Source organism: Heptranchias perlo, chromosome 40, assembly GCF_035084215.1.
Source record: "Heptranchias perlo isolate sHepPer1 chromosome 40, sHepPer1.hap1, whole genome shotgun sequence".
In the NCBI taxonomy this organism is placed as follows: domain Eukaryota; kingdom Metazoa; phylum Chordata; class Chondrichthyes; order Hexanchiformes; family Hexanchidae; genus Heptranchias; species Heptranchias perlo.
The window spans coordinates 14,424,423-14,447,580 of record NC_090364.1 but is presented as its reverse complement, the minus strand read 5'-3'; the positions used below and the strand labels follow the sequence as shown (position 1 = coordinate 14,447,580).

Below are 23,158 nucleotides of genomic sequence, written 5' to 3'. Positions count from 1 at the left end.
GTCCAATATAGTAAATAAACCACTACCAAGCCCCAGGGACTCCAAATTTTGTAACCACTTATCAGGAAGTGTAATAAAGTGTCCCCCCTCAGAATGAATACTCACTGTCTTCCCCTGGGGAATGCCCAACTTTAGCACCTTCCCCCCATGGCATCTAACCATGAGAAACCTTAGTATTGTCAAGTAGACACTGACTGTAGTTTTATAGGCATTCTCAGCCCTCTGGCACATCTCCTAAGTAGGTTATTTTTTAAATGAGTGAGCTCAGGTGGGTAGGTATTTGACCAGAGAGAGCAAAGTCCAGCCAGATTCTGTTCTTACTCAATATCCACACTTGATCCTTTCCAGCAGAAAACGGGATACTGAGGAGGGGCCGATTTCTCACCTATATAGTCCAAAGGCACCTATAGCACCCCAATTTATATCCTTACTGAGATTAGCTAACTCAGCAGACTGGGCAACAATGCTTATCTAAGGTATTAAGCCACCTTTACTATGGCATCGAGTGTCAATCACATTTTGTTTTAAAATAGGTCCACTGCCTTTGGTCCCATGCCATAATCACCAATTCTTGCTTTCACAATGCCAGTGGTAGGTTAGAAACACTTCAGAGACTGGACTCTGCAGAACACACACACACTGGTTCAATTTGCTCCCTATGGTATTTTTTTAAAACTGGTCAACATGCTCGCATTAAATTCTCCACTCTGCGATTTTAATCCATTTATTTTAGCATTAATTGGTGTGCTAAAATAGCAACCAAGGAATTAAATCCCCCCTGGAGTTTGTTATGGTGAAAAGGCTCAAGCATTACAGCCTTTGCGTGTCATTGACATCGGTTTACAGCCCTGGGTCACTGCAGACAATAAGCAGCATGACATTTTCTGTGCAATTTACTGTTTTAATTCCAAAAAAAAAATCAAAACTTTAAGAATAAAAGACTCAAAAATATAGCAGTCTACTCTGAACATTGGAAGTTGATAGATACAGGAGTAGTGCACTAGGGGGGATATTTTTTTAATTAGTATTTTATTTGGAACATTCAGTGATCTGCCTCTTCACGGCTTGGCACCGAATTTAGACGAGAGCTTTCCCACGAAGTTCATCACCTTGGGGTTGTTCTGGTATTTTGAGATGTTGGCTGGGTTCTGGGCCACATCTTGGAATGCCGCCATTATCTCAGGATCCTGCAGAGAAAGGCAATTCAAAATAATGCTTAAAACACACAAGAAATGCCAAAACACATGCTCGAAGTTTACGGCTGACTGTATAAAGTTTTTTTTTGTTGACCTTTCTTCCAGCTTTCCCGGGGCTGAATAGGGAGCGTAATACCCAGCCATACACTAGCAAGGTCCCAGGTTCGCTCCCTCACCTGTGGCGAGTTAACAGATCTCGGGCAAAGTGGCACTGTGTGGGGGATCATGACTGGCCTCAGCATCCCCAGGTTAGGAATCAATCGGGGCTCCCACTCCAGATCACTATGCAAAGGCTCCCTCTCAAAGTGCACACATTAATACTGGGCAATGGTTCTATTCTCCCAACCCATTGCCAACACACTGTCCAAAGTCATATGAAAATGGCCACATGGGGAGGCATTAGAGCTAAACAACTGCCTGTGCAGGTGCAGTCCAGCATGGGTCACCGCCTTCCAAACAGGAAGGGCAAGGGGCAGCAATAGTGTTCCTCCCTGTTTCCCATCCAAGTTCCGTAACAAACTAATAGGAGATGGTGCAAAGCAACTGATCTGACCTCAAACTTACCCACCCTCTCCCTGCCAAAAAGGGGAAGAGAAGAGGGAAGAAAGAACAAGTACCTTCACTGAAATGACACGACACAGAACGCACATCCTGCTGCTCTGCAACAGAAGCCAACCAAAAGCAGTTTTCTGAGGTGGGTTTTCACATCTCAATTGTAAAAGGGCTCACTATTTAAACCGTGCAATGAGCCAGGTCAACAATTTGAACACAGTGGAATATGTATAGTGGTCCGGCAGCATTCAGATCAGAGACCACAAGGGCTCAAATAACAGGATTCAAATCCAATTCCTCTACCACCCACCAGCACAGCGGTGATGCTGGTTTGACAGATTTTCCACTGTACTACAGTTGAGCGACTCTACACAAGATTGTATGGTGAGCTCTTAAACGTAATATTGACAATTATTTCTACAGTTTACCTGCATTGCTGCAAGCACCTCCGGATCACCAAGTAGATCATTTAGACCAGGCATTCCTCCCATTCCAGGCATTCCTCCCATTCCAGGCATTCCTCCCGGAAAACCACCAGGACCACCTGAAGATAGGAAAAAAAAAAAATCACAATATAATTAAGTGAAGCTGAATTCAAAAGGATGAGGAGATTATAGACCTGCATAGATACAATGACCCCTCTCGATGGCTGATGGAACAGAGCTCTAATTGAAAGCTATGATATAGGAGACAAGTGGACAATTCAAAGACATTGGTTTACACAAGCTCAAAGAAACCATTATAAACTATCACAGAGCTAGGAGTGCACTGGAAGAGAGTCAACAGTGTTTAGACAGTGCATTTGAATTCAAAATGCAGCCAAATCTATAGCTTTATAGAACTTGGTCCACAACAAAGGAACAACTGCAGCATCTGCTTGTTTATTGTGAGTATTAAACAGCAAATGCAGCATGCTCGTACACTATCCTGGGTTCAAATTCAGTCCAGACTAATTGAAAGTCTTCTCCATCCGCTGGCATAAAACTGCCCATAATTTTGCAGTCACTGCTAGTCTCACTCACAAGCCGCAAGAATAGGTGACATGGGAAATAAATGGTCTGTGCTGAGTTAGCTGATCTTAACTGGGGCAGCAGTAGCAGCACTACAGTTAGCTTCAGCAACTCCTGGGGCTTTTTTTTGGGGGGGGTGGGGGGGGGTTGGCTCCTGATCCACTGACCCCTGCTGGAGAGTGTGTATATGGCGACATTGGGTGAGAACAGGATCAAACTTGGCTGTGATGCCCTCTGTTGTCAAATAGCCTGCTGACGCTCATGGTCTAGGCCGGCATAATGAAAAACAGCCACTACTGGCGAGTAATTGGAATGTTGCTGGTGCTTGAGAAACCATAGACCAGCAAGAGTCAGCACCTTCAGGCAAGGAGGGAGAAACTCAAAAAGAAAACTTTAAAATGCCACATCGGCACAGTGTTCACATTGCTGGCAGAATAGAACGAGCCTTTGTCCGACTTGGGGAGGGTCCTATTTTGTGATCAGCTGGTGTTAGTGTAGAGCCAGGCAAACCTGGCCGCACAGGGTCACAATCAAGTGCCTCCCTTAAAGGGGTAACGCCACAAATATTTCCAGGGAGGGTCACCGTCCCAAACTCACGTTAAACATCAATGGCTGTGGGGAAAGAACCGGGGAGTGGAACTAAATGGCAGCTCTTTCAGAGAACCGACACAGGCAATGGCTTCCTTCTGTGCTATATGATTCTAGATAAACTAAGTTAGAAGGGAGGCTAAAAATGGGAGAAATCAAAACAATTTCCATACTGCACCCACTGGCTACAGAAGTCATATAGTCACCCAGGGAATGATAAAGACGCCAGAAGTGCAAAGTATTACATTTCCGGTATTGGCAGCCCTCATTTTGACGAGCCAATTTTTTTTTTTCAAAATGTGAACCAGGGTCCCTGGTCAGGTGCTGTGTTCTTTGACAGCTGCCTTAAATGGCAGTCCCCAAGGAGTTGCAATGTTCACCCTTCATCTTCTAGACAGAAAAACGAACCTGGGAAACCGCCGAATCCAGCTGCTCCTGGACGTCGAGCCTCTTCCTCCTGAAACAGGGCAACAGATGTCACTAGAGCACAAATAGGCTACAAAGACTGTAATAAATCAAACATTCGCTCAAACCACACAAGCTAAAAGCAGCTTAACCAGAGCACGGAAGTCCCCTTGGGTTCTAGTGTCTCCATTCAGAATCTATGCCAATTATACACATGTCTCAAATCATTCAGGTATCAGATTTTCAAATGCCAGTCACCAAATCTGAGTCTAGTTAACATCACAAGCAGTTTGTAAGGAGAGCTTACTGTGTCTAGTAAACATTACCAGTACAAACACTCTCTTCAGGATACTCCCATGACTTAAAGCACCTGCTACTGAATAATCATACAGAAAATACGTGCCCCACTCTGGGCTATCTCAGCATTTTTTGCTGCCTCAGGTTTATGCTTTAAAGCACAGCTGGCTGGAGGCAGTTTTGTCTATAACTCGTGTTCTCATGAGGTGCTGATCCAGTGACATCATGAGGGAGGGAGAGAGGCCGCAAGCACTCCTCGTCAAAACCAGCGCATGAACTGATCTTAAAATATAATCTGGAGTAGCTCCTCTGATGGCTGAATGGGTAGGACCAAGCCTTACAAGGCCAGATGAAACCAAGTGGTAGCCTATATATATATATAAAAAATTTAATATATAGATAGATATAGCCATCTAGGCGCTCAGTTGTGATGCTCCCAGAGTTTACTGACACTTACTGTCTCGGGTCACTGTTACAAATCCTGAACTGCCATAGATACTTTCTCGGGTTTAGTGACGTCAATCACTCACTTGAGTGATCTGAGCCTCTGATCAGATTTGGCTCTCACTGCCCTAGATCCAATTGTGCGATCTCATGGCTAGCAATGTAACAATAGCATCCCCTTGTGATCTGGACCAGATATTCATGTCTTTCACACATGTATCTCTTCAAAAGGTGGACCAAGTTAACACTAGATGAGGCAAAGTTTGGTTCAAATCTTAAGTGGTTTTACTCTGAGGTAAAACGTACAGAGCAGTAGGTATGATCAGAGTTGCTTAGTTCAAAATAATACAACTTGGCTTCATTTAATTTGGTGGGTCATCTTTCTTAGAGAATAGCCCCTCCACATTCTGTCCTACAGTCCTGGACAAAACCACCTCTCTTTACAGCCTTTTGCCACCTGACCGCCTGTCCAGTATCCAGTTTGCCTTTAAAAAAAAACTATAGTACCAGGTTTTAGTCAAAATTGGATACCCCAGCCTAACTTGGCAATGACCCCTGCTCTGCTCAAATGAATAGGATTACCATAGAAATGAGTGTCAATAGTCACTGGAATGTCAAATTATTTTTCTTTGTCTTTAGTATGCTGGGTCAAACGTCCTGTCTGAATCCTAATACAAGCATCAGCCCTGCTGTCCTGGGAATTTAAACCCATTAAAGAGGCGTTAATTTAAAAGCACATTTTAAAATAACCCATCTAGACCCTTTCCATGGAAAATGGTCCAAAAAAATCCATAAACAAGAGTCACAGAAAGAACAAGCAGAGGCAAGGTAGCAGAGGCTGCCAATGCACTTTGAACTGTACCCCAGCATCTTCATAACAGCATGGCACACATTAACAAATACTTAAAATGGGCAAGCTCAGCCCACTTTCTGCTCACATTTTAAGATCAGATTCAGTTTTTAAACCAACTCGCTTCCCTATTTTGGATTTTTATTTCTTGCCATTTTAAAGTTTCCACACTTTGAATCCTGGTCTCTGCTCCCACTTGCCAAGCCACTCCACATTACTATTGAATGTAGGTATACTGACCAAATTATGAATGAATTTAGCTGCCATTAGGCCTCTGGGTAAGAACATCACAATAATGTCCAGAAAATACAACTGAAGGGAGAATATTTGGGTCTTCCCAGCAAGTATTTCACAAGAAAACCAGTCACTTCAATCAGGCTCCCCTGACAACTAACACAGGTGTGGTAGAATTATACCCATTAGGTGCCTGATGGGCTCAGTGGCAGAACCCCACTCAGGACTTGAGCACATAATATAGGCTGACAATTCACTGCAGTACCGAGGAGCGTGGCATCGTTGAAGGTGCCATCTTTCAGATGAGATTATTAGTCTGCTCGCTCAGGTGGATGTAAAAGATCCCAAGGCATCATTTGAAGAACAGGGAGTTTGCAGTGTCCTGGCCAACATTCATCCCCCAGCCACAAAAAAAAATGATTAACTGGTCATATATTTCATGCACTGTTTGTGGGATCCTGCTTGTGTAAACTGGCTGCCACATTTATCCAATGGTGACTGCACTTCAAGGGATGTTATTCATTGGCTGTGAATTGCTTTGGAATGTGCAGAGGATAAGAAACTCTACATAAATGCAAATTCGTTCATGTTCACAGTTCCGAATATTAACTGTTGTCTTGTCTTCTGTATGCAAAACTTCAACTTATTCTGTGAAGATTTATCCAACAAGGAAAACCTCAGATAGGGCACCCAGTGGGGTACTAAGCAATACAGAGCAGGAAAATCCCAGATTTGATTTTTGGTCTGTGCCAAGTTAGCTCTCAGCCAACAAGTGACCTCTGAGCTCCTGGGTTAGCATGGAGGAACAAGTTAGGGTTACCACCTACTATTGCTGTCCAGTGACTCTTGCTAGAAAGTGTAGGCATGGACATTGGGCACAGCTGCAAAGACCCCATGATCAAAATCCCGTCGACATTCAGTGACAAGACTCACACGTAAATGGGGGGATACTTGGCTGAGGTGCTGAAAGCAGCCAGTACCCATATTACATAGAACATACAGCTCGGAAACAGGTCATTCGGCCCAACAGATCCGTGCCAATGTTTATGCTCCACACGAGCCTCCTCCCACCCCTCGTCATCTACCTCTATCAGCATATCCTTCTATTCCTTTCTCCCTCATGTACTTATCTAGCTTTCCCCCTAAATGCATCTATGCTATTCGCCTCAACTACTCCATGTGGTAGCGAGTTCCACATTCTCACCACTCTCTGGGTGAAGAAGTTTCTCCTGAATTCTCTATTGGATTTATTAGTGACTGTCTTATATTTATGGCCCCTTGTTCTGTTCTCCCCACAAGTGAAAACATTTTCTCTAAGTCTACCCTATCAAACCTTTTCATAATCTTAAAGGCCTCACTTCACAGTCTTTTTTCCAGAGAAAAAAGGCCCCAGCCTGTTCAATCGATATACTTTGCAGCATGAATCCATGCCTCCAGGACAGGAAGGGCAAAAATTTGGAGAGGAAAAATGATTTCCAACATCTTGCCACCTACCTTACGCGCTTTCTCATGTTCCTCTTTTGCTTTTTTTGCACGTTCCATTCGCTCCCGAATAGCTTTTTCTTCACGTTTCCTTTCATATTTTCTTCTGTGCTCAATTATCTTTTGGGCCTGAAAAACATTTGGTTGAAATATTTTATGCACATTCCTCTCATAATAAACACATCCTGGATCTGCTACTCACCCTACAGCCTCCTCTAGCTAAGCTCCACAAAGACTGTCACATTCACTGAAGATCTGAAACAGGTTGACAGGTTATGGTTTAGGAGGTTTTTTTTAAAAACTGGGGGGTGGGGTTGGCGGAGAGGTATGAAGCTATAGTATGATCCTCACCCCAAGACTGAGCCTCAACTAACTATATTTTAGGGGTTTTGTTAATATTTTATAAAGGGGAATAAATGCTGACCACTCCCAACCACAAGGGGAGGCAGGTACTATGAGATGTACATCCGAGGGTTAAATTACGAGGAGAGATTACGCAAGCTAGGGTTGTATTCCCTAGAATTTAGAAGATTACGGGGTAATTTGATGAAAGTTTTCAAGATATTAAGGGGAACTGAGAGGGTAGAGAGAGAGTAACTATTTTCGCTGCTTGGGGAGTCTAAGACTCGGGGACATAGCCTAAAAATTCGAGCCAGGACTTTCACGAGTGAAGTTAGGAAACACTTCTACACACAAAGGGTGGTAGAAGTTTGGAACTCTCTTCTGCAAACAGCAGTTGATGCTAGCTCAATTGTTAATTTTAAATCTAAGATTTGATAGATTTTTGTTAACCAAAGGTATTGAGGGATATGGGGCTAAGATGGGTATATCCATGATCTCACTGAATGGTGGAACAGGCCCGAGGGGCTAAATGGCCTACGCCTGTTCCTATATACATAGCATACCTACTCTCTCTTTCAGCAAGTGGTTCAGGGGACAGAAGAAACATGGAGGAAGAGAGTTCTGCCACACACATTCCTCATAATCCAAAAACACTCCATTTTGGAAATTGCGCCCTGCAGTGTGCACAATAGTACATGTGTGGTGCACTACTGCCACCGACAACAGCTGTACTCTTAGGGCCCTTCAGCATATTTCCATTACAAATTTCACTGTGCACTTGCTGATTTCAGGTCCTGCACTGAACACTTCTTTCTCCTAGCCACTTGTACAACGAGCCGCAGCATACAGAGTGCGAGATGGCAGAGTTCACATAAGCTCATTTAGCAGCATCTTTGGTCCATACAGACCAGGAAGGTTCCAGGTTCAATCCCCAGATGGGTCGGAGAAAACTAATTCCACCACTGAATCCCTGAAGCAACTTGGTTACTCACCTGACACAAATCTAATCTGCCTACAAGAGTGACTGCATTTCAAAGCAACTCATCAGCTGTAAAGCGCTTTGGGACATCTCAAAGATATGAAAGACACTGTAGAAATGCAAGTCTTTTTCTTTTCTTTTAATTTAACCATAAATTACAGATTTCTCTCACCTTCTTACTCTTCCATTCTCTAATCCGAATAGATTTTAGCAACAATTTGTGATCAGCATGTAGTCACTTACCCGAGGTTGCACCTCCTTCAGCATAGCACTGGTTTCATCGTCGTAATCCAGTTTACAGGCTGTGGCCAGATCCCGTGCTGCTTCCTCCCAGTGACCAAGTAGCCTGTTTGAGAGAATGGTATAGCACAGCAAGCTTTACAGCTGGAACCTTCAAGACCAGAGCTTTGGTACAGTTGTATGAGCATTAACTGAACTCAATAGTTACCAGAACTGACTTGGACTCGTGCTGTTATTGAGGACAAAACAGCAAGATTTACCTGTGCATTCACACCCTTGTTTCAAGATGAAAACTACACAATTACTTCAAAGTGGTTTGTACTAAAGAATTCTAGGAAGTGCCAATCATAAGATCGTGACTTCCTTTAAAATCTGTGTGGATGCAGCCGGGAGAGGGGATAACCTTTTAAAACTACCCAAATCACCTGGCTCTGAATTTAACCAGCAAGTAGCTGAGCCATATGGGCCAGGTTCAATCCCCAGTGTGTGCTCAACTCAGCCAGGGTGTAAGTGGCTTCAACATCCCTGGGTTAGCGAGGAGAATATCAGCCAGAGTTACAGCTCCTAATAACTGTCCAGTGACTCCTGCTGGAAGTGCCCATCTGTAGACACTGAGTGAGGTCAGGACTGGGCTGTGACGTTGCCTGCGATCAATTTCCGTGTCAACACTCCTGGCCAAGGCTCATGGATATGGTACCCATGGAACAGTACCCCAGCGAGGAGTTAATGCCTCCAAGAATGGAGTAAATGGGGGAGAAAAGAAACTACAGATGCAGTTATTATGCTTTATTCTGGCAACAGGGCAATTTACTTTCATAACTGGAGATTGATTGGAAAGGATGCTACCATTTGGAGAGAATGAAATCGTAATTTGGTCACACAACGAACAGTTATCACTTAGTTATCAGCACAAGTCTATCCTCTTGCTGAAAAGGGCAGACGGGTGAGCGCTCCCAGGATTGTGTTGTCTGCCTCGCTACATTGCTCAAGCTGAGTTATCGGATCTCAATCTGGGTGGCAGTTGATTGTGTGGGGGGGTGGGTGCAGTGCTCTACTGGAAAGTGGGCGTCAGGTGACACAGCTTTAATAGCTCCTCCAATAGTCAAGAAGCCCACCGATATTCACTGCCTTGTACATGGCCTCTCGGGGGAAGGTACAGGACGGCCGCTGCACCTCGAACCGCACTCTAGCACCGGTCAGAGTCTTTCGGAGCAAGGGAGTGAAGTAGGGAAAAAATTGTAAACAAATAGCATCTGAAAAGGCCAACAGCCAGTCTACATTTAATAGGGAAACTCCTCTGGTGTGCAATTGTTGTAGTTCTATCTTACACAGAACCAGAGTACACGAAAAACAGAACTAAGCAGCACAATTTAACAACTGCCCACTATCTTTCTGATTACTGTACCCACTCCCGTTTCATTTACCTTTCTTGCCCCACAATACTATACAGCATTCACATCCCTTTCTGCTTCAGTTTTCCACAGCAGGCCTCCTCCCTTTCCAGTTCACTACAAAGGGAACTGTCCAGTGACTCCTGCCGGAAGTGCCCATCTGTAGATACTTGAGTGAAGACAGGATTTGGCTGGGCTGTGATGTTCACTGCGTTGAAATACCTCCTCCCCTGCCCTCCCTCACCTGTGTGCTTTCCCCCTCCACTTGTAAGGCTGTGCCGAGTCAGGGTTGATGCTGATGGCTTTGTCACAGTCCCGAACGGCTGCGTTGGGTCTCTGCATTTTCACATACACGCTGTAAAGAGAAAAGTACGAGAGAAACATATCGCTTACTATGTGGTTAGAAAGAGTAAAACAAGGCGTAGCCTCATGCTTTAAAAACAAAGCATTTGCACGATAACATTCAATCAGAATGAAAAGGCACCCTTTGTGCTAAGATTACTCCGTAGCTCTTGAATGGCCTGGTGGGGAAAGGCACTGTCAACTTATACAGATCCGAAGACCTTGTATGCAATTCCAAATCCATGCTGAGTTAGGTGATCTGAGCAAAAACAGCAGTAAGGATGTTATAACTGGCCTCAGCCCCCGAGCTGGAGAGAAAAAGGAAATAAATCACAGGTCCCAGGATTGCTATCTAGTGACCTCTACTGGAAAGAGCTTGTGTGGCTGTCAGGTGAAGATGGGATCAGTGTCGCAGCTGGTCCACAGCACCTGCAGTTCAGGCACACTCAAGAGTCAGCACTTTTAGGAGAAAAGGAAACAGGAGAAAAAGTTGGCAACATTAAGAGTATTCAGAGATGCCGAGACTTTGTTAAATTAGAGCTGTGGAACACTCCACAAACAAGGAGAAATATGGGAAAAGTGCCACCCAGGACCCTGTACAGGGCCAGCGTGGCATGGCACAAGTTAACCAAATGCACAGTGAGCTCCTGAATTCAGCTGTGGAAGGCTATGAGGTCAATAAGTGTTAGTGGAACAACAGTGGTTCCACTATTGTTCCAAATTCCATTCCAATCTCAGCCGTGGACAGGGAGGGGACGGGGTCATAACAGGAATCAGAGGAGGAATCATTGTGGGCCTAGTGGCCAGCTCAGAGCAGTACTGACAAAGGTGTGGGAGAAGGTGGCTCCATCCAATTGCAGATGGTGCAGAGACAGATTCCTAGACAAAAAAATATAGATCTTGGGCAAGAACATATATGAGTCATTTCTGTTAGAAGGGGCAACAGCCCAGTGGGTTAAGTGCACCCTGTGATGAAGTACTAAACAATATAAGGAAGGCTCAGCCTGCCTAAAACTTTAATCAGTCTTTTCTCTTTCAGATGCATTACTGTGTGCAACAAACATTGGAGTCAGCTGGAGTGCATTCCCAGCAATTTTACTTTTTATTTCAGACCCATTTACTCAACCCCTTCCCCCCACCCCCCACACAAAAACAGATTTACAAGGGCCAACAATGCCATTTGCCAACAGATTCACAATAGGATGACATCACCAAAAACTTCCAGACTTACACCAGACAAGTGCCCATGAACCCATCCCTTTAAAAAAGGGTCTCAAAAGTTCTTGCTCCTGCTTCACTGTGTAGTGTTTAAAGGGACACTTCAAGGAAGGATGATACTTCTCAGCAATTTATTCTAGAAATACACAAAAGTGCAAGAGACAAAACAGAGGAAATTGTTTTTTTTTAAAAAAAACACAAGAAACAACCATTTGCACACAACCCCATCCAAACAAAAAAGACATTCACAAGACTCCAGAGAACGACAAAATTATTATATGCCTGGTAAAGGAGCAAGAACTCAAGCCCAGTCCTAAAGGGTAGAGGAAATCCAGGACATTTCATCCTCCCATTAGCTCCCAAACTCAGCTTTCAATAGAGTTCAGATGCCAGTTCTCCAAGTGTCAGGTATTTGACTCTGGTTTTATGATTTCACCAATCCAATCCTCCACTGGGCAGGCAATGTGATGCCATGCTTCGAGCGTGTCCCTCTGAACAGAATACCAGAAGGTAAAATTCACCATTTCTACCTTCCACTTGAGGAGGCACCGTGTTCTACTTAGCACCCCCGACTGATATTTGCACTTCAGCACATCCTGCACCAGTTATCAGGGGATGGGGAGGACCTGTCTCTGACCACAGTAAGCCACTGGCCCATTACAAAAAGCGCTCTTTGAAGCACTTATCTGTTAGTACCTTTACCTGGCTCGCTTAGCATAAAGAACGGCCAGACGTGGGTTCAACTTAATGGCTTCTGTGAAGTGCTCGATTGCCTTTTCAAAGTTCCCTGTATTGAGAAAAAAAGAGTTTAGGCACCAAGGACCAGTACAGGATTTAAGAACACAAGGGGCTGGAATTTTCCAGACAGGATCAATTTCTGTTTGAACAGACAGACACACAAATTAGTATTTCTTTGGTATTAAGCTAATTTGAGTAAGAGGAGAATTAAAGGGTCGGGCAGTCCAGCGGCAGAGGACGTGAGACATTACCTGTTAGTTTCATGTTAATTACCTGTTAACGTTTCCTACATTACAACAGTGACTACACTTCAAAAGTAATTCAGTGACTGTAAGGCGCTTTGGGGACGTCCTTAGGTCGTGAAAGGTGCTGTACATGTGCAAGTTCTTTCTTTTTATTTCAAATCAAAACTCAACTGTAATGCCAAACCACAAATGATCCCACAGTTTAAGTTAGTAATGCGTGTTGTAATCTCATTGGCTGGCACTGGTTTTAAGCCCTTTTACTTCCAACTGGAGCTTGAGGAAGGACCAGGGAAACTTACAAGGAAGATCTGCAATACGTCATGGAATTGGACATCACTCATGAAGCATCTCATTGTGGCTACATCATTTAAATACCAGTGCTTTCCTCCCCTCCCCTACTATAATTTTAGTTATGTGCACCAAAGATCCAGTTCAAGTAACGAAATGTCACAACACAAGGATACGCGAGATTTGAAAATGGATTATATTTTTAAAGTTTGGAGATCTATAACATGAATATGGAGGATCTACTTTGAACAAAGCCAATGCAAAATCAGAGGACATGATCTAAACTTAAGAAATAACTTCACATTTGGACTTGTCACCTAGTGCAGTAAAGCAGCCTCAACATAGAAACATAAAAAATAGGAGTAGGCCATTCGGCCCTTTGAGCCTGCTCCGCCCTTCAATATGATCATGGCTGATCCTCTATCTCTATCATATTCCTGCTCTCTCCCCATACCCCTTGATGCCTTTTGTGTCTAGAAATTTATCTAGCTCCTTCTTAAATATATTCAGTGACTTGGCCTCCACAGCCTGATTACAAATTCAGAAAAGGCATTTTGGCCTTAGAAAGAAAGAAGTTAGGTCAAGTCACAGTTTAGGAGTGATCAGCAACAAGAATCACCAATGTAAACTCGTCCTTTACTCTTCCACCTCACCCTAACCTCTTGGCACATATGCCACACTGCTCAAAACTCATACACCAGTCACAATTTAATCACTTGGGGAAGGGACCACAATCTTTTGGAAATCGAAGTTTATGAAGCTTAGTTTAATGTTAGGCCATACTTTGATAGGAATACACTTAAGCAAACTTGCAGTTTTCACAGAGTTTAAGAGATTGTTTAAAACATTAGATCATCACAGGAACAGTGTCATTTTCCAAGAGATTTAGTCTGATTTGCCCTGGTAAATGGCCTATAAATCTTTGATTTTAAGGAAGTGGGAAGGATATAGTCTTTTTTTTAAAGTTAAAACTCAAGCTTGTCTCACCCGCTGTCCTCAAAGGCATTGTGCTAAGTAATACGGATTAGGAGGTGCCAGGATGATTCCAGATCTGAGCCTGCAAGGCCAGCAGTTGGAACATTACAGCAGGGCCCCACACCTCTGAGTTAGAGAGAGCACATCAGTCAGGTTCCCACTATTGATCACTATTCAATGACTCCTGCTGAATATTACATGCGGCTGTCAGATGAGCAAAGGATGTGAGTTGGGGTAGACTTTGCTGCAAAGCCCTCCAAAGTTGAATAGGCGGCTGCCATACTTAATCCAGGCTCACCCGAATAGCACATGGGTGCAGTGTACTGGACGGCTACCTGCACTTGTGGAACTAAACCCTACCTCAAGAAGTGGAAAGGAAAATCGGAGAGGTAAACAGTTGGTCAAATGGCCATGACACAGTCCTCTAAGATAATCACTAATAAATCCAACAGGGAATTCAGGAGAAACTTCTTTGCTCAGAGTGGTTAGAATGTGGAACTCTCTACCACAAGGAGTAGTTGAGGCGAACAGCATAGGTGTATTTAAGGGGAAGCTAAGTAAGTACATGAGGGAGAAGGGAATAGAAGGATATGTTGATAGGGTTAGACGAAGTAGGGAGGGAGGAGGCTCTTGTGGAGCATAAACACTGGCATGGACCAGTTGGGCCGAATGACCTGTTTCTGTGCTGTAAATTCTAATGAGGAGCAGTTCTCACTTTTCAGGTTCTCCACTTTGCTGACCAGATTCTCCCCAATAACTATTTGCCTCATTTTACACCTACCTTCACCCAAGGCATCAATGGCTTCCATCTTCTTCTCATTGGCCTGATCCATCAGTTCTTCTGTCACCTAAAATAGGAGAACACAACATCAGATAATGATGGTAAACTATGCAATGACAGACAACACGATTGCAAAATCTGCAAGCTTATAAATAGAAGATAGCAGTAATGCCCCTGACATCCATCCTCTAGAATGACCAGTCGGGCAAGGCTCCAAAGGGCCATCAGTGCCAATGGAACCATACCCCAGTTAGAGTCAGCACCTTTGGGAGGGGGAGGGAAGAGGAGAATTGGAGGGACAAAAATAAAATAAATAAAAGCTATAGCAGTTGGGGCTGGGGGGAGAAAATCTTGAGGTAAAGGTACTTGACAATTGAAGGCAACATCCCCAAGTATTGATTTCTTTTAATGGATGCCTGCATACACTGGTGGGTTACAGTGCCTGCTGCTATACATACTGTGGGACTATCCAGACACTTGGCTGCAGCTCACATGATTTATCGAACCTCACTATTTTGTGCTATTGCTCCCCCCCATCATCATCTCCAGCTGAAGGGACAAATTGGAGATCTGCCCCAAAGCCAAACCAACCAGCCAGTAGTGAGGTGGTGAGAAGTGAGAAGTCTAGGGTGATGACGTCTCAATTATTCCCCATGAGGGATTGTGGCTGTAAATTCACATCCTATCACTCCACGACCTGCAGCGTCACACTTTGTTCTGAGGAAACAAACTTCATTCTTACATAGGAAGGAACAGGAGTAGGCCATTCAGCCCCTCAAGCCTGTTCTGCCATTCAATTAGATCATGGCTGATCTGTATCTTAACTCCATTTACCCGCCTTGGTTCCGCAACCCTTAATACCCTTGCCTAACAGAAATCTATCACTCAGTTTTGAAATTTTCAATTGACCTCCAGCTTCAACAGGCTTTTGGGGAAAGAGAGTTCCAGATTTTCATTACCCTTTGTGTGAAGAAGTGCTTCCTGACGTCACCCCTGTACAGCCTAGCTTTATTTTTAAGGTTATGCTCCCTTCTTCTGGTCTCCCCCACCAGAGGAAATAGTTTCTCTCTAACTACCCTATTAAATCCTTTAATTATGTTAAATACCTCAATTAGATCACCCCTTAATCTTCTATACTCTAGGAAATACAAGCCAAGTCTATGCAACCTGCCCTCATAATTTAACCCTTTTAGTCCCCCTCCCATTGCTTTGATTACCTTTAGCCTTGATATGTGGACTTTGGTTGTGGGTCAACTCAATCTATTTGAGATATATTAGCAAGCATTCAGAAATGTATGGGTTAATCAAGGAGAGTCAGCTTTGATTTACCTTTTTTAAAAAAGTCACGTTTGAAAAATGTAATATTTTTTTTTAAAAAGGGAGGCAGTTTTGTTCCCCCCTCCGCCCCATTATAGAAAGGATATTTAAGCCATAGGCTGCAGAGTGTAGATCAAAGTTCCTAATTGCTACCCAATACCCTTTGCTAAAAGTGAGTCTATGAATTGCAAATGAGGACAGATTATTGTAGAATTCCAGTACACAAGTAACTGCCCTCAGGACGGGGCAAGAGGAGAAAAAATGTTTACCTCGAGGTTTTCATCTCCCATTTCCTGGGGTTCTTCAGTGTCTGGCTCAATCACACCTTCATTATCGATCTCTGTGGAGAACAAACCACATGCTCATTAAAAAAAAACATATTTATAACCAGACTACACTGCAGATCATGGGTGTAATTTGTCTCAGAATAGTTTTGATTCACTGTTCTAGTAATGGGTCTCTTTCTCCTCCCCCAACACCCTTTACCACATTCACTTTCTCAGAACAGCAGGGATCCAGACCATACAAGTCCCACATACCATTTTCTCTGCCCAAAGCTGTAAAGACTAGATGACCCTATTTGTGCTACTTCTCCCTTTTGATATAAGTGTCAACCAGAAATGTGGTGGGTTACAGTGCCTGCTGCTATACATACTGTGGGACTATCCAGACACTTGGCTGCAGCTCACATGATTAATCGAACCTCACTATTTTGTGCTATTGCCTCCCTCCCCGCAATCATCTTCTACAGCTGTAGGGACAAACTGGAGACCTGCCCCAAAGCCAAACCAACCAGCCAGTAGTGAGAAGTCTAGGGTGATCAAATTTGTCTCAGCTACAACAGGCTGAGAACTTGAACTTTTAGAATTAAACATAGAGTTCATTGTCTGCACTCACCCATCTCACTTTCTTCACTCTCGGGAGATGCCTCTGGAGAGGTAGTCGGCGTTTTCTCTTCTGTGTCCGCTTTCTGTAGAACATGACGTTATTTAGCTCTGTACTCACCAGAACACACACACACACACACACACAAAATTGATGGCTGACAGCACTGAGGAATGGAATATGTGTCACTTTTGGCACCCATTACCAAACATTGACACCTAGTACAGCACAGAATAAATGCAGAGTAAAAGCAAACTGTCCCAATGAAACGCTTCTAACTCCAGACTCAGAAGAGCAATTCCATTTGCCACACCAGTCATTCCGGTCTGAGAATTCCAATTTAGTGCCAAATTATGGTCAGCTTTCAGCTGTGGTATAACTCCCACTAGAAGAGCACAAACTTTTCAATTTGGAATTATAGAGCTACTTGTGAGGAGACCTTCAATCCATCTTGGGATATATTCAAATACAAATTCCAGAGATGAAAACTGTAGTATTCTTACTAAATTTCTGCAAGTACCCAGATCTCTACCCCAACCAAGAAGGCACACAAACAACCAGAACTCTCAAAAACCTCTCTGCAATCTGCCCCTGGAAACCATGCGACAATCACCCATAATAGCACCTTTCTTTCCTCTTCCTGTGGAGGTTAAGCACCTAACTTTCATGATCCCTCCATCAGATAAAGACAGGGTTTTCCCACACAGGCAGTAACCACACATCTTGCACCATGGCACTGCACCAAACAAGACTTGCAGTTTCACCCCGCCCCCGAGATTTCCTCAACATACTAACTCTTACTGAAGCTGCTCTGCAGTGTCGCATCTAAACGGCCACATGCATGTTGATGGTAAATATGAAAAAGGCTACTTGACTGCAGAAGGTAAAGCCAACTCCAATCCTATACCCACACACATCTCTAGACGATACTAGAATCAAGCAGTAGCCCAAGCTCAGGCCAATTTTCCCTTCTCTAGTCTAGCGGCACTGAGGCCAATGGCAGTTCAATGCTAATTGGAAGTGGCCAGTTCACATCACTTCAATGCTCACCTTCTGCTGGCAAAGCCCAGAAAACAAGGACGTTATGATAAACCTTTATAAATCACCGGTTAGGCCTCAGCTGGAGTGGGCACCACACTTCAGGAAGGATGTCAAGTCCTTGGAAAAGGTGCAGAGGAGATTTACCAGAATGGTGCAAGGGATTCCAGTTATATGGAGAGACTAGAGAAGCTGGGATTGTTCTCATTGGAGCAGAAGGTTAAGGGAAGATTTGACAGAGGTGTTCAAAATTATGAGGGGTCTTGATAGAGCAGATGGGAAGAAACTGTTTCTACTGGCAGGAGGGTCAGTAATCAGAACACACAGATTTGAGATAATTGGCAAAAAAAGCCAGGAGGGGAAATGGAGAATTTTTTTATACAGCAAGTTATGATGATCTGGAATGCACTGCCTGAAAGGGTGATGGAAGCTGATTCAAATAGTAACTTTCAAAAGGGAATTGGATAAATATTTAAAAAGGAAAAATTTGCAGGGCTATGGGGAAAGAGCAGGGGAGTTAGACTAATTGGATAGCTCTTTCAAAGAGCCAGCACAAGTATGATGGGCTCAATGGCCTCCTTCTGTGAAGTGGCAGAATGTATAAATGCAACAACTTGCATTTATATTGCGCTTTTAACGGAGTAAAACGTCCCAAGGCACTTCACAGGAGCGATTATCAAACAATATTTGACACCAAGCCACATAAGGAGGTATTAGGACAGGTGGTCAAAGAGGTAGGTTTTAAGGAGCATCTTAAAGGAGAAGAGAGAAATAGGGAAGCAAAGAGGTTTAGGGGGGCAATTCCAGAGCTTAGGGCCTAGGCAGCTAATGGCATGGCCGCTAATGGTGGAGCGATTAAAATCGGGGATGCGCAAGAGGCAAGAATTGGAGGAGCGCAGGGATCTCGGAGGGTTGTAAGGCTAGAGAAAGTTAGAGATAGGGAGGGACGAGGCCATGGAGGGATTTGAAAGCAAGGATGAGAATTTTAAAAACGAGGTGTTCCTGGACCGGGAGCCAATGTAGGTCAGCGAGCACTGGGGTGATGGGAGAACGAGACTTGGTGCGAATTAAGATACAGACAGCAGAGTTTTGGATGAACTCAAGTTTATAGAGGGTGGAAGATGGGAGGCCAGCGAGGAGAGCATCGGAATAGTCGAGTCTAGAGATAACAAAGGCATGGACGAGAGTTTCAGCAACAGATGAGCTAAGGCAGGGTCAGAAATGGGCTATATTACGGAGATGGAAGTAGGCGGTCTTGGTGATGGAGCGGATATGTGGTCGGAAGCAGGGTCAAATAGGAACCAAGGTTGCGAACGGTATACAGAAATTAGACAAGCATGTAGCAAAGGCAGAGTGGTTTTATTGGGGGATTTTATCTTTCATATTGATTGGGATAAGCAGGCGAGCTCATCTCAGAAAGGTAGCGAATTTCTTGAGTGTTCAGGACAGCTTTCTGCAAAAATATTTCCTGGAACCAACAAGGGGGCAGGCCATATTAGATTTAACGAGTAATGCGCCAGATTTAGTTAACAGCCTAACAGTGCGTGAACATTTATCTAATAGCGATCATAATATGATTGAGTTCAACGCTGTGTTTGAAAGAGAGAAACTCGTATCAGCTAAGATTGTAAATTTAGGTAAGGCCAACTTCAACGGGACGTGACACAGACTGTCCACAGTAAACTGGGCAAATCTGTTAATGGGTAAAACGGCAGAAGATCGGTGATGGGGTTCAAAAAAGAATTTAACATGATACAGAACCAGTTTATACTGCTAATGGGCAAGAGCTCCACTAGCCAAAAAATGTTGAGGACAAGAAAAGGCCATTCAACCCATCAAAGCTTGATCCCAAGGCAGATGTGTTGGTCTTGGTGACATCAGGCCCATTGTTAGAGCTCCAGGGGCACATCCTATAATTTAGGATACAAATTTCACATCTGTGCCCTTCCTATCCCTATTCCTCTCCTTCCCACTAAAACAAATTGCAAATAGCAGACAACCTGCAAAACGTCGGTATCAGGGCCCGTTTATAACCAAAAAATTACAAAGAATGTGCAGCACAGAAACAGACCATTTGGCCCTTCAGGTCCATGCTGGTGTTTATGCTTCATCTAAGCCTCCTCCCACCCTCCTTCATCAAACCCCATCAACGTAACCTTCTATTCCCATCTCCCTCATGTGTTTATCTAGCTTCACCTTAAGTGCATCTATGCTATTCGCCTCAACTATTCCTTGTGGTAGTGCATTCCACATTCTTACCACTCCATGGGATCCAAGGAAGAGTGGCAAGTTCGATCCAAAATTGGCTCAGTGGCAGGAAGCAAAGGGTAATGGCCGACGGGTGACTGGAAGGTTGCAGGGCTCAGCACTAGGTCCCTTTCTTTTGGTGATATATATTAATGATTTGGACTTAAACGTAGGGGGCATGATTAAGAAGTTTGCAGATGATACAAAAATTGACCGTGTAGTTGATAGTGAGGAGGAAAGCTGTAGACTGCAGGAAGATATCAATGGGCTGGTCAGGTGGCCAGAAAAGTGGCAAATGGAATTCAATCCGGAGAAGTGTGAGGTAATGCATTTGGGGAGGGCAAACAAGGCAAGGGAGTACACAATAAATGGGAGGATAATGAAAGGTGTAGAGGAAGTGAGGACCTTGGAGTGCATGTCCACAGATCCCTGAAGATAGCAGGACAGGTAGATAAGGTGGTTAAGAAGGCATACGGGATACTTTCCTTTATTAGCCGAGGCATAGAATACAAGAGCAGGGAAGTTATGCTGGAACTGTATAAAACACTGGTTAGGCTACAGTTCTGGTCACCACATTACAGGAAGGATGTAATTGCACTAGAGAGGATACAGAGGAGATTTACGAGGATTTTGCCAGGACTGGAGAATTTTAGCTATGACGAATGACTGGATAAAACTGGAAACGCACAAGACTCTTCCTCCCCCTCAACAAGTTGGAGTAACTCACACCTTAACATTTGATAAAGTTTAGATCAGTTATCATTACAGGTGCTGTATTAACAATGCAACACATACTGAGGCCCCCCCCTCTGATTTCTTTTTTTGAGGGGGAGGGGAAGCTGGAAGGAAAGAGAGCAAGACAGAGGCAACTAATATTAACTGAAGTGGAATGATTGTGTGTGAGGAAAAATACTGAATCTGACTATTCCCCAGGGAAGGGGGGTGGGGGAAGGAATAAAACTGTGCACTGATTTGGTTCTTCAAAATAAATGTTCCCTCAACCCTTCTTCCTTCCTCCTCTCTCCACCCCACTTAAAGAAAACTTTGCTCAGCAACTTAAGGGTGCATGCTGCAAAACCCTGACTCAGCATCAAAATGAGAGTTTGGGGTATTGAAACTTGCCAGTCTGATCGGACAGTTCGAACACACAAACCTGACCGTCTGGTCGGATCGCTGGGATCTAAACAGCCATCACTGGGGGAAGCAAAAATCTCCCCATCCCACTTCGATTTCCTTCACTGGCTTAATGAACCCATTAAACAGATAGTTTTAACTTTCTTTTTAAAAAAAAATGAAATTGAAATAGGTGGACATGCAAGTCCTGTCTTTCAAATCCAGATGTGCATTCCCTCTTGCCCTATCCCTCATTTCATGGCAGCCAGCAATCACTAAGGTTGTGCTCCATTTCCCTCCCCTCCAAAAAAAAAGACAATTTTAAAATGGTAAATGATTCATGTCAATCTTAAACGCCACACACCTCCAACCAGATTTTTTTCTTTTCCAAAAGTTCCCTGTATGCTTTATCAGAGCAAGACAAAAATATATATTTTTTTAAAAAGTGTTGGTGGGCGAGTGGAAGAGCAGTTGTGACAGTCGGTTAAAAACCATTATTCAATCATGGTCAGTGGATTTTTTTACAAATTTAATTTGTACAAATGCAGGCTGGGGTTGTTCTCTTTGGAACAGAGGAAGCTGAGGTGTGGCTTAATTCAGGTGTACAAAATTATGAGGGGCCTAGATAGAGTGCATAGGAAGGACCTATTTCCTTTAGCAAAGAGGTCAATAACTAGGGAGCATAGATTTAAAGTGATTGGTAGAAGGATTAGAAGGGAGCTGAGGAAAATTTTTTTCACCCAGAGATTGGTGGGGGTCTGGAACTCACTGCCTGAAAGAGTGGTAGAGGCAGAAACCCTCAACTCAATTAAGAAGTATCTGGATATGCACTTGAAGTGCCGTGACCTACAAGGCTACAAGTGCTGGAAAGTGGGATTAGACTGGCTGCATTAGGGTTCGGCCGGCGCGGCACAATGGGCCGAACGGCCTCCTTCTGTGCCGTAAATTTTCTATGATTCTATGAGTGAAGAGGTTTCTCCTGAATTCCCTATTGGATTTGTTAGTGACTATCTTCTATTTATAGTCCCTACTTCTGGTCTTCCCGGCAAGTGGAAACATCTTCTCTATGTCTACCCTATCAAACTCTTTCATAATCTTAAAGACCTTTACAAGGTCACCTCTCAGTCTTCTCTTTTCTAGAGAAAAGAGCCCCAACCTGTTCAATCTTTCCTGATAGGTATAATCTCTCATTTCTGATATCATCCTAGTAAATCTTTTTTGCTCCTTCTCCAGTGCCTCTATATCCTTTTTATATTGTGGAGACCAGAATTGTTTGCAGTACTCCAAGTGTGGTCTAACCAAGGTTCTGTACAAGTTTAGCGTAACTTCTTTGCTTTTCAATTCTATCCCTCTAGAAATGAACCCCAGTGCTTGGTTTGCTTTTTATTAAAAAAGTCTTATTAACCTGCTTGGCTACTTTTGGTGATTTGTTTATCTGTACTCCAAAATCCCTCTGCTCCTCTACCCCGTTTAGACTCTTATTTTCCAAAGAGTATGTGGCCTCATTATTCCTAGCTTCTATTTGCTGTGCAGGAGACCGGGGAGAAGGATTCTCACTAGCACCAGGTGGCTCCTATGAACATACGGACAAGAAAAGGCCCTCCAGTCCATCCAGCCTGTCCCACAGAATTGCCAAACCTTGTGTCTCACAATATATAGATTCTCCACCCTACCCAAAACCACATGATCTCCTAGGAGGGGTGAAAAACCAGCTAAAAACCCAGGCCAATTTGGCGGGGGAAAAAAAAATCCAGGAAATTCCTCTCCGACCGCCCCCCAGGCGATCGAAACTAGTCCAGGAGATCACCTGGATTAGCTCAACAAACGCTGACTGGTAAACCATTACTTAATGCAATTCCGTACCTTTGGCGATGTTGGGAATTCTGGATGTTCCGCTGGGTGAGGGATGCTCGCTCCCATACTGTAAAGAAAATGGAGAATTGTCATTTCAGAAAATCTAA

At 43.8% G+C, this 23,158-nt stretch overlaps 1 protein-coding gene across 1 annotated transcript in view; it reads right to left on the bottom strand.

Moving 5' to 3' along the window:
- Nucleotides 1-880: 880 nt before the first annotated feature.
- The window catches only part of st13 (ST13 Hsp70 interacting protein), a 30,762-nt gene continuing 8,484 nt past the window's right edge, over nt 881-23,158 (bottom strand). The window contains exons 2-12 of the mRNA XM_067974666.1: nt 23,061-23,118; nt 16,812-16,884; nt 16,184-16,254; nt 14,598-14,664; nt 12,273-12,357; nt 10,255-10,365; nt 8,623-8,725; nt 7,071-7,187; nt 3,755-3,803; nt 2,177-2,292; nt 881-1,187 (exon numbers count right to left, since the gene is read on the bottom strand). Coding sequence (XP_067830767.1) covers nt 1,059-1,187; nt 2,177-2,292; nt 3,755-3,803; nt 7,071-7,187; nt 8,623-8,725; nt 10,255-10,365; nt 12,273-12,357; nt 14,598-14,664; nt 16,184-16,254; nt 16,812-16,884; nt 23,061-23,118 — 979 coding nt within the window. The 3' untranslated portion in view covers nt 881-1,058. The remainder of the gene's footprint in view (nt 1,188-2,176; nt 2,293-3,754; nt 3,804-7,070; nt 7,188-8,622; nt 8,726-10,254; nt 10,366-12,272; nt 12,358-14,597; nt 14,665-16,183; nt 16,255-16,811; nt 16,885-23,060; nt 23,119-23,158) is intronic.